The sequence below is a fragment of the Camponotus vicinus genome, unplaced genomic scaffold (assembly GCF_025532165.1).
Source record: "Camponotus vicinus isolate PSW18456_S1 unplaced genomic scaffold, iyCamVici1.0 SCAF_9, whole genome shotgun sequence".
NCBI lineage: Eukaryota > Metazoa > Arthropoda > Insecta > Hymenoptera > Formicidae > Camponotus > Camponotus vicinus.
The window spans coordinates 13,239,253-13,251,750 of record NW_028141981.1 but is presented as its reverse complement, the minus strand read 5'-3'; the positions used below and the strand labels follow the sequence as shown (position 1 = coordinate 13,251,750).

The 12,498-nt window shown below is 34.8% G+C and overlaps 2 protein-coding genes across 2 annotated transcripts in view; one reads left to right on the top strand and one right to left on the bottom strand.

Moving 5' to 3' along the window:
* Positions 1–608: 608 nt before the first annotated feature.
* LOC145977256 (uncharacterized) overlaps positions 609–12,498 on the bottom strand; it is a 62,330-nt gene continuing 50,440 nt past the window's right edge. The window contains exons 4-10 of the mRNA XM_083109113.1: positions 4,817–5,004; positions 3,297–4,153; positions 2,645–2,841; positions 1,321–1,436; positions 1,037–1,196; positions 852–951; positions 609–770 (exon numbers count right to left, since the gene is read on the bottom strand). Coding sequence (XP_082965239.1) covers positions 746–770; positions 852–951; positions 1,037–1,154 — 243 coding nt within the window. The 5' untranslated portion in view covers positions 1,155–1,196; positions 1,321–1,436; positions 2,645–2,841; positions 3,297–4,153; positions 4,817–5,004 and the 3' untranslated portion in view covers positions 609–745. The remainder of the gene's footprint in view (positions 771–851; positions 952–1,036; positions 1,197–1,320; positions 1,437–2,644; positions 2,842–3,296; positions 4,154–4,816; positions 5,005–12,498) is intronic.
* Positions 6,910–8,940, top strand: LOC145976639 (uncharacterized). Its single transcript, XM_083107869.1, has one exon. It carries the CDS (start codon positions 6,910–6,912, stop codon positions 8,938–8,940), a length of 2,031 nt encoding a protein of 676 aa, XP_082963995.1.

The window sequence follows — 12,498 nt, the reverse complement described above, 5'->3', positions numbered from 1 at the left end:
TGGAATCTGGCACGTCGAAGCCATTTTTAATGATTGTAGTAATTTTTGTTACTTTTACAGAAACTAAAATCAAACTGCACTTAAATGAGTTCTTATTACTCTGATGTATGTTTCTAATGCGCGTAAACATTACAGGCATTCCACTACAGCATCTGATATGCTGTAGTAGCACTAATTGGCAGAACAAATCAACGCGCGAAATTTAACTCCGAGCAGTTCGGTGCCGCGTAATAATTATTCGGTATATTTTCGATATAAACAGGCGTCATATCATCATTTAAACGTCTTGCAATATATTCATATGAAAAATCTGCACAGATTGCTGCCATGCGATTGTTTATCTGTAAAACGCAATGTGTTTCCAAACTTATGAAGGGTAGTGTATATAGATGACATATTATTTATATGTATTCACAATATTATATACATTGAAATTTGAAGTATCTAATATATGACATATCGGTGGTAATGTGTGAAATTACTATCTTTCACTGTAATTATATATTATTATGTATTAAAAAAAATAAAGCAATTTAATAAGAAATATGAGTTTTATTGTTTCTGCCATACATTTATTTTATATTTAAAATAACATATTTTAAAATATCAATATTTTTTAACATACCACATATATTATATATTATATTTATATATGTTCGAAATAACATTTTAAAATATCTTAATATTTTGTAACATATAATACGTGAATATTTTAATATTTTTCTTTAATATTATTATATATTTTTTAATCATTGTCATTTGCACACTGCCTAGAAATGAATAATCATATTAATTATTGTCTAGAAATGAATAAATAATTTATTATTCTCGGTTATAAATAATAAACATACCTTTCTCTTTGCATTCTTAGAGTACCTTGAGTAAGCCATTTGGATATCGAATTACTGATTTCAGCATCAGTAGTTTGGTTATAAACTGTACGAACAGCTTCTATAATACAAAAAAGAGTACATGTTTCAAAATATATTAAAATATCAATTATACATTATACAATTATATTATAAAGTGAACTTACGTGTGATTATATTTGCTAGTCTCAAATCTTTAAAGCTACTTTTAGCTTTTTTGCCAGCCCAACTAAATTGTTGAGCTAAAGAATTTGTTAATAGCTTTTTTAATATATTTCGTATCATTACATGTGGATTACTTCCACCAACTAGTTTCAAAATATTAATCTGAAAAAATGAAAAGAATAATGTAAATGTAAAGTAATGTAATGAAAAATATGATGTGTAAATGATAATACAGATTTTGTATTAATTAATGATAAAATATTATACAAAATATGTGTATAATCACCAAATAGATAGATGTACAGTAGGCGCCAATAATGCCTTATATAAACAAGGATTATTCATTGTGTCCTCTGTGTCGCTTGCTGAAAAACGTCCAATGTTTACTCCAATGTTTTTTAACTATAACATAACAAATGCCAACATTTTTATATTTATACTACTTATTTGTCTATAAAATGATAATGTGGGAAAGAAAGATTATTTTATTGATAAATAAAAGTTTATAAATTACTTAAAAACTTATAAATTTGGTTAAAAAGGTAAAATTGTAAAAATTATGTAATTGATATACAGGGTGAGCCATTTTAATTAACGCACGCAATTATTTCGGAAACAAAGCATTTTAGAGAAAAATGTTTCAGACAAAAGTTTTATGGTTTCGAGGGGGCCATAAGATGGTATCATTGGTTTGACCTTGAAGAGTTATTTGAAGGTCACATGAAGGTCACCTTCAATTTCTTAAATGGAACCTACTATTTGTCATTGCATATTCTTGTAGCTTATCTCGAGAGCTTTCCAAAACACTATAATTAAGTACCTTTTCGTTAAGTACTTTTTGAGTTATGAGGCTTGAAATAATTTCTTAATTTTACATAAACCGTAAAATATCTTGTAAAATATTCATTTTTCGATTATCTTACCTTAATACTTTTACGTACAAAATAATGAGAGGAATCAACTGGTGTAAAGAAAACACATAGTTGTTTTGAAGAAAAAATATATAATTTGCAATTAACAATTCCATATTTTTTCTTAAAAACAACTATGTGTTTTCTTTACACCAATTGATTCCTCTCATTATTTTGTACATAAAAGTATTAAGATAAGATAATCGAAAAATGAATATTTTACAAGATATTTTACGGTTTATGTAAAATTAAGAAATTATTTCAAGCCTCATAACTCAAAAAGTACTTAACGAAAAGGTACTTAATTATAGTGTTTTGGAAAGCTCTCAAGATAAGCTACAAGAATATGCAATGACAAATAGTAGGTTCCATTTAAGAAATTGAAGGTGACCTTCATGTGACCTTCAAATAACTCTTCAAGGTCAAACCAATGATATAATCTTATGGCCCCCTTGAAACCATAAAACTTTTGTCTGAAACATTTTTCTCTAAAATGCTTTGTTTCCGAAATAATTGCGTGCGTTAATTAAAATGGCTCACCCTGTATAATTTGATCAGTATTTTTATTCTCTAATTTTTATTCAGTATTTCATTCTATATATTAAATAAGCTAATTATAATTTATAAAAAACTTTTGTTAAAAAATATTAATTTTTACAGCGAAATTATTTTTTTTTATGATAAAAAAATTAAGTATACCAGCTACAAGTCGACATTGTGTAACACACAGTATATAACTGTTTATTGCTAAAAAGCATCCAATATTGAATAAAATAATAATGTAATGTTTTATTTATCTTGCTTTTCTTTTTGGATTTGTTCTTACTAAATTCGTTATCAGCTTTCTTTTTGGATTTGTTCTTAAATTCGTTATCAATTATTTTATCTGCTATAACCTAGAACATATAGTTGAATCTTCAATAACATTTTGGATAAAATAATTTAATTAAAATAAGTTTTTAACACAAAATAATAATGAGAAATAAGCTAACTTAATCAAAAGCTTGTGTTGTGTGATTATCATAGAATGTATAGTAGGCGTCAATAATGCCTTAACATATGAAATTGGTCGCATTCGGGATTAATAATGACTAGTTATTATATTAAGTTATTATTAGTCTCGAATGCGACCAATTTCATATGTAAGGCATTATTGGCGCCTACTGTACATACACGCATTCTATGTATAACCTATGTATTCTACACAATAGCTTTTGATTAAGTTAGCTTATTAGACGTTACAGCCGATCAACTCAACAGTTACAGGACATCACAGGACATTACACAAGTCACAGGAAATTTATTTTTTCGCTACTACAACTTAATATTATTAATTTGCTCTTACACTTACACACGTGCTGCGCAGTCGGTGGTCGATCATTTTCTCCCGTTGTCAGAGCCGTATCCCGACATGTGAGTCACGTGATGCCGTTTAAGCCAATCAATGGCAACGTGTCATGCGCAACGGTCTAATGCGTAACACACTATACTTGCAGGCCAATCAACGGCGAGGCAGCCGTGACGCGCGCGACTCGGATATCATAAAATTACTTCCGCGCAACACAGTTCATGCAGACTCACATAAAGATTATGTTCCTGTAATATTGCTGGGACATTTCGATGAAACATTACAATTGCATGTCTCTGAAACATCTCTGCAAGATTACATTGCAACTTGAAATGTTGCAACGTTCCTGCAATCTAACTGGAAGCTTTTGTGCTGTATGGGAATTTAGATGAGAAAGCTCCTGATAAGGAGGTCAAAAAGTCAGAAGAATGAGAGGACCGGGGATGAGATGCGGCGTTACCCGCAGGAGATTCATTCAATTCAAGGGGGGGAAAGACAAGACCTGAGAGAAAAGATAAGGGGGGTGGGGAGGACCAGAACGTCCACGAGAGGTCGAGGAAGTAGAAGGGAATTTGGGGAACTCGCCATTGTATGAAGAAAAATGTTCTTGAGGCGTCTTAGGTCGTCCCCGGATCCGAGACGCTGCCTCAGAAAGAGGAATGTTTTCATGCGCAGAGATCTCCCTCGTCCTCCTCTGAAGAATGTATTCCGGGCAGCTATAATTGGAAGCCTTGTGCGGTCCACCGCAGTTAATACAAGTTGGTTCACAATCTTTTTTGGGGCAAGATTCACCATCTCCGTGTCTATCACCCCCGCAGTCAATACAACGAGCATGACCTTTACAATGAGCGCCAATGTGTCTGAAGCGAAAACAAGAAAAGCACAAAGAAGTCCTCGAAACAAAAGGGAGAACCGAATATCTCAACATAAATAAATAAATATTATCCGGAAGGATCTGACCCCCGAACGTGACTAAGATAGTTCGAGAGGGAGTCAAGTTATTATAACTAGCAATATTTACATTAATATTTACATTAGAAGGGGAAAAGGAAGGAGGATCTCTTCTCCTCCTACTCAGCCTCTGAACTGACAAGATTTTGATCTTAGAATCAAGGCCTCTCAAGATCTCATCGTCAGAGATGTCAAGCGGGACACCGTGGATGATGCCCTTTCTAGTGGTGCGATAAAATGGAATGTATGCTAGATATTTTTTATCTTTTATATATGGTTGGAGATTAATCTGTTAGCCGCTTCTCGTGATTTAAAGCGGATGTTAATTTTGGAAAATCCAACATTTTTAATTTCAAGAATATCACTTTTGTTGGATGTATAAAGGAGGCGATCAACCGCCAATGGATCTATAGAAAAAGGGTGGTTATTATCTTTGTCTTTTTGTACAATTACATCGAAAGGACCTAATGAATTAGAATCATACGTATTATCGCAAGCAGAGAGGAGATCTTGAGAGCCGGCCGAGAGAACAGAGGAACCGAGAGAAGAAGAAACGGCATGATTCGCCTTACCTTGAAGAGGCGGCTGACCATCCCCCTCACCCAAGATCTGACGCTTACTCACAGATGAGGATTTATGTTGTTGTTCTTTTTTTCTTTCGTTTGATTTCTGGTCCGATCTCGAGGAGTTCAAGCACAAGTCGGAATCCGCGACAAGAACGGGAACAGGTGTCGTCACAAGATGGTTTTACGGTCGATGGCTGAAACAGACGTGGCATCGTTAAAATTTACCTCAATCTCCATAGTCGAGCTCAGGGAGAGAAGGGAGGGAGGGAGTGAGCAATAAAATCGAATCTGTCCTCATCACTAGGACAAGTCATGTCAGATTCTGAACGTAAATTTGTTGCGTCATTGTCAAATTGCGATAAATTAGTATTGATGGGAGCTTTTATAGGGTCCTGGATGGACATGATAAGTCAAATACAAACCAAATAGTCGAATGTCGTTGCCACGCGGACAGCCGGCCGAATAAAGATGGCCGAGGACGACGTGGCGCAGCAATAGTGCGTAGCGAATTATAACGGCGACAATGAAAGAGCCGAGTCACAACAAGATCATGAATGATCGAAAGAAATCAATGTTCAGAAATCACCAAGAACAAGCGCTCCCGAGAGAGTGAGGAAGGCCGATAATGGAACACAAAAATTTTATATTTAACTAATAAGAGAGCACAATGTAAGATACGTCTGCCACGGTCAACGATCCAAATAGAAATCGTCGGAGCCTCGATACGCCCGATACGCGCGTATCGAGGTCCGATCAATGACAGACGATCTGCCGTTTTTGATACGCGGGAGTTTGATTTTCTATTGTCCCATGGAACGGATTACGCGGTAGCGGATTCAGCGGATCGCCAATCCACGGGATTATTCTGATAAAGATTACGTTGAAACAGTCTCGTGATTGGTGATTCACTGATTCCGCTTCCGCGTAATCCGCTTCATGGGACAATAGAAACCAAACTCCGACGTACTGAACATACGCACACAAGCATGCATGCATCTAAAAAGTGAAGTAATTACAAGTAAAGCAATTCCACATGTCATTTTTAGTCTGTATACTTTACATATGTATATTTTATACATGTACATATGTATAAAAAAGCTGGAATAATATATATGTAACCATACGTATGTATGAGCGGATCGCTGTGCGATCCGCTCGAATAATGAATTCAGCGGATCATCAGCGTATCAAAAACGGCGGATCGTCTGTCATTGGTCGGAATTCGATACGCCCGATACGCGCGTATCGCAACCCAGGTAGCAAGCACACGTCATTTTGACGTTCCAAACTGGTCATTTTTGGTCATATGTCGTCAAAATAACTGATTTGTTACATGACTTTATATTGACGTCTTGATGTAACATTATTTTGACGTCATTTTTCAGTCATGAAGTGACGATTATTTTATTATTAATGTGATTAGTTAGTACATCGATCCCATAAAAAAATCTTTTAAAATTTTTTATATAACGACTTTCGCGATCAGACTTTAACAATTGTTAAAGTAAAATTCACTGTAAAACCAGTAAATTTCACTGTAAAACCAGTAATCGCTAGTTCGTTCGTTTACCTCTATGATCGCTATCTCTCTCGTATTTAGTTTTAGTCATAAGAATTATATAAAGAGTGACCGCAAAAATCGCCTATTTTTGGTCCCGCGATATTGGAACTGAATTGTGTGCCAAATGATACCTTATGACAAGATATCAATCACAAAAAATTTTTAAGTTGAGGTGAGAATTGGTTCCAAAGATGTGGGAAGTCAAAGTAATTAAAATTCATTAACGCGTCAGCCCATACTTTAAAGCACGAATTTTTATGCCAGCATGTGGAGGGGATGTGCTGGCACATGGAGGGGATGTGCTAGCAGCGCTCGGGCGGTAGAAGAGCGCAGACATACAATCTGCTATCTTGCCAGCCGCTAGCCGCGAGCAGGTGAAAATCGTGCTTGGCGGTAAATCAGTTCTTTTGAGAACTACTTCCCGAATCAGGATCCTTTTCAGGATTACTGTTCTAATCAGTTCTTTTCAGAACTACTTTCGCAGTTTTCTTCAATTTTGATTTCATCTTGTGACATTTTTAACGTTCTCCATTACATAATGTCTTCAGCCACTTGCTTAGGCTGCGAAGAGCAAAAACGAAGGAAAGGTGAAAAGTTTTACTTTGTTGACAACATTCCAAATCCATTGCTTGTTATTAACAACTTGCGACAAACTTATAACGCGAAAAAACGAAAATTAGTTGAAGTAAGCAATATTCCACCAAAAAGCCAAGTCTGCCGCAAATGTTACAAACTGAGTAAAAAACCATGCTTGTCAATGTCTCACTCTGATCCAAATGTACCTGATTTATCTATTTATCGAAAAGGAAACAACTGTCATCTAGGATGTACATTTGGCTGCAAAGATATTGAAAACTTGATTTCAGTTCCAAACATGATTCGTCATGAGCTACTTATGAATTATAAATTCTTAGCTAAACGCGATGCCCGTATGTGTAGTAAGCATGTAGGCATTACTAACTATTGGCCACTTGTCAAGCAAGTCTCACAAGAAGTAAGTGCTGAAGAGCAGAAAATGGTCAGTGATCTCATGTATGAATACTATCAACAATTGAAAAATAACGACAAACTTGTATTCAATATTGACAAAATTGATTCTATTGATGATGAGACATTTAAAACATGGTTTTCTTACGATAAAGAAGAATTCCATCAAATCTGTAGTTTCACCAAAACTTGTGAGCCAAAGCATGTTGCTGTTTTCCTATGCAAGTTATGTACTGCCCTTTCTAATACCCAACTAGCTTTTTTATTTGGAGTTTGCGAGCGAACGATTGCCAATCACATGAATTTAGCAAGAAAGGATCTTCATAACAATTTAGTTCCGAAATTCATTAATTACAACGATCGCTCAGTATTGATCGCTCATAATACTCCAATGGCAAAAACACTATTTGATATTCCCGATGATAAAGCGTGTAGTATATTTGATGCCACCTACCGTCTTGCACAAAAATCAAAGAATTATGCGGGACAAAAGCAACTGTGGAGTGAGCAGAAAAAAATGCCACTTGTCAAACCTATGGTGGGCTGTTCACCTGACGGTTGGGTACTTTTTGTGCTTGGACCATTTGACGCAACTCACAATGATGCAACTATATTAAAAGATTGTTTCAGCAGATATTCAGATGAAATGAGCATCATTCATGAAAACGACATCGTTTTACTCGACAGAGGTTTTCGTGATGTTGTGAATTTCTTAACTACCAATAAGAAATTACATGTTTATTGTCCCGGGCTTGGTCAACTTGATACCATTGAAGCAAATACCTCAAGATTTGTCACCAAATGTCGCTGGGTAATCGAACAAGTTTTTGGTCAACTTAAAAAGAAATTCAAAATCTTTTCTGTGCCAGCTCATAATGCTACTTTGGCGGACGATTATGAATCTTTTCTGATTGCTTTTGTTCTTCTAAACTTGTTCCACAAACCAATTCTAAGTGACAAAAGTCATGAAGACATTGCGCATATAATGAAATCTCGAGTAAACGTTCCAAATCGTTTGAAAGTCGTTGCTCAGGAATTCAATCTTTCTCAAGTCAAATCACCATACCTTGAGCTTGAATATAGAGCAATTGATAATGAGGAAAATAATCGACAACTTCAATTCCCTCAGCTCACAATGGATGATTTATATTACCTCAGCCTCGGTCCATACCAAATAAGAAATGCGATCTCGTATTATGCAGAGCATCAAAAAGAGGGGATTTTTCTAGTGCGGAAGTTTGAACCAAACCCTAGACATCCAACTGCAGCCTTAGTCTATGCAAGGTATGGGATTTCAGTTGAGAATCCCTTGCTAGTCAAGGCATACATGAAATCTCGATACCGTAGTGGAAAACACCATCACATTTTTGTACTCATAGATAAAACTAAAACAGGACGAGATTCAGTTACAGAATATTATTGTACATGTGAAAGTGATGCTCGAACTGTCGGCTGTTGCAGTCACGTTATGACAATTGTGTGGTTCCTTGGATATAGCCAATATCATGGGATACATGTACCTAATCCTGATATATGTAATATATCCATAACCATTTCCAAGGAACAAAATCAAGGAAACTAAATCTTAGTATGTGTTTTCACACATATTTGTGGATCGATTTACTTAACAAGAAAAAGAAATTAAAACATTTTTTAAATACATGGTCCGCCATATTGAATCGGCCATTATGAATTTTAAAAATCTGACTTCAAATTCATTGTCAGCAGCTAGCAAAATCCCCGGGTACGAAGTTTTAAATTATCGGACTGAAAGAAAAATTCGTGCTTTAAAGCGTACGGGCTGACGAGTTAATGAATTTTGACTACTTTGACCTCCCATATCTCTGGAATCAATTCTCACCTTAACTTAAAAATTTTTTGTGATTGATGTCTTGTCATAAGGTATCATTTGACACACAATTCAGCTCCAATATCGCGGGATCAAAAATAGGCGAAAAACCCACTGATTTTGCAGTCACTCTTTGCAAAGAGTGATAAAATTAGAAATATTACTTCGATTTAATTTCTGATAGAATCTCAATAGAAAGGCTTCAGATATTAAATCGATCTTATAAGTCCGACAAATAAATGTCTGGCTACTTAATGAAAATTATTCGTTCGTTATCTATTTAAAATAACAAGTTCAATATACATGTAATATATAAATAAAATAAAATTTTTAATATAATAAATATTTAGTAAATATAAATAAAATTTTTAATTTTATATATATTTATTTATATTTATATACAGGGTGATTCTAAATAACTTTATGTTTTTGCAAAAACATAATCTTGACCGAATTCTAAGACGATTTTTCTTTTGGCGAAATTTCGTCCGAAGCTTAGTTTTTGAATTATTAAAGGAAGTAGTTAACGTATGACGGGTCGAATACAAGAGGCAGGCAAGGGTGGCGCGATTCACCGTCAGACGCGGGTGCTTACGCGGGGCGCCTGCTGCGATCAGCTGGTCGCTATACACATACAGACACACATGCGAACACATACATTCTCTCTCTGTCTGTCTGTCTCTGTCTCTCTCTCTCTCTCATTCGCTCACTCACCTGTAATTTTTTTTTTTTTTTTTTTTACGAGAGGGGAAAATGCATTTTATGCATACCCACCGGTCGATCCAGTGAGTTATGTGGGACTCAAGTACCAAGTCGAATTACCAACTCGGTACTCCCTACCCACTAAAAACCCCTCTCTTTTCACGAATTTCCTTTGACACACTGTCCCTCTGACTTCCCGAGATCTGTTTTCACATAACGTCAAAAAATAGTTATTATTACCTTGTTCGATGACTTTTGATGTATTGCTGTAATTGCTTGAAGGAGAAATGAATTTTCCGATAGATCGTACGTTCTCAAATTTAACGTAGATATCACGTTGCAAAAGACAAGAAATCCACATTAAATTATTAACTGAAAGTTTTTCTTCTTTCATGAACTGTATTCTTTTATAAACTTTAACGTAATCACATTTATTTACTCACTCGATGAGACGAGAAATTTACTAATGACTCTATCACTAATCACTATTAATCACTGTCGAATAATAACTGTTGGCGATTAAAAATCACTCGATGAAAGAAACACGCGCGGACACGTTACTACACGACGCGACGACGCGATAATGCGACGATAATTACTCAGCGACTGCAAGTAGTTTTTTGTCATGGTAGGTTGCGGTAGGTTAAGGTACTACTGGCGCTATCGAACGCGATCATGTGTTCGATTGAAGAATGCGGTAAACATAATAAACATTTAACATATTAATATTATTATTATCATGAATGTGTGTGATATCCATACATCGTACGATATCTACTTAAAAATTAATCAGATTAAATAAGTGTTTTTAAAATATTTATTACTTTTACTATTATCTTAAATAAATATTTAATATTAATATTTTATATGATAATAGTAAAAGTAATAAATATTTTAGAAACACTTATTTAATCTAATTAATTTTTAAATAGATATCATACGATGTATGGATATCACACACATTCATGATAATAATAATATTAATATGTTAAATGTTTATTATGTTTACCGCATTCTTCAATCGAACACATGATCGCGTTCGATAGCGCCAGTAGTACCTTAACCTACCGCAACCTACCATGACAAAAAACTACTTGCAGTCGCTGAGTAATTATCGTCGCATTATCGCGTCATCGCGTCGTGTAGTAACGTGTCCGCGCGTGTTTCTTTCATCGAGTGATTTTTAATCGCCAACAGTTATTATTCGACAGTGATTAATAGTGATTAGTGATAGAGTCATTAGTAAATTTCTCGTCTCATCGAGTGAGTAAATAAATGTGATTACGTTAAAGTTTATAAAAGAATACAGTTCATGAAAGAAGAAAAACTTTCAGTTAATAATTTAATGTGGATTTCTTGTCTTTTGCAACGTGATATCTACGTTAAATTTGAGAACGTACGATCTATCGGAAAATTCATTTCTCCTTCAAGCAATTACAGCAATACATCAAAAGTCATCGAACAAGGTAATAATAACTATTTTTTGACGTTATGTGAAAACAGATCTCGGGAAGTCAGAGGGACAGTGTGTCAAAGGAAATTCGTGAAAAGAGAGGGGTTTTTAGTGGGTAGGGAGTACCGAGTTGGTAATTCGACTTGGTACTTGAGTCCCACATAACTCACTGGATCGACCGGTGGGTATGCATAAAATGCATTTTCCCCTCTCGTAAAAAAAAAAAAAAAAAAATTACAGGTGAGTGAGCGAATGAGAGAGAGAGAGAGAGAGACAGACAGACAGACAGACAGAGAGAGAATGTATGTGTTCGCATGTATGTCTGTATGTGTATAGCGACCAGCTGATCGCAGCAGGCGCCCCGCGTAAGCACCCGCGTCTGACGGTGAATCGCGCCACCCTTGCCTGCCTCTTGTATTCGACCCGTCATACGTTAACTACTTTCTTTAATAATTCAAAGACTAAGCTTCGGACGAAATTTTGCCAAAGTAAAAATCGTCTTAGAATTCGGTCAAGATTATGTTTTTGCAAAAACATAAAGTTATTTAGAATCACCCTGTATATATATATATATATATATATATATATATATATATTTATTTTTATATTTATTATATTTATATTATATTTATGAAATAGATAGAGAGATGAATTGTAGTTTAATATTACTGGCAATAACGAAAGAAATATTACTGATATTGAGAAATATTACTGAGATATTACTGATTGAAATAGTCAAAATTATTAACTGATTCTTTCAATAAAATATCACTGATTTACAGTGCTGTACTTATAACTGCTGTGATCAGTGACTATTTACTGTTTTTCAGTGATAATACACTGATTCACTTTTAGAGAGTGCTTTATTCGACAATACTATTAAATATATTATTATGCTAAGAAAAAGACGTCAAAATATGGTACATTTTATGACGTCAAAATGCGGTACATGTCATGACGTCAAGAATCTGTGACATTAGAGCGTCACTTTTACGTCATAAAAACGTCAATTCGTGACGTCAAGAATAGACAGTGAATGACCAATTTGAAACGTCAAAATGACGTGTGCTTGCTACCCAGGAATACGCACCATGGGACGTCACTCTAATTCTTAATTAAGTATGCTCAAAATTATT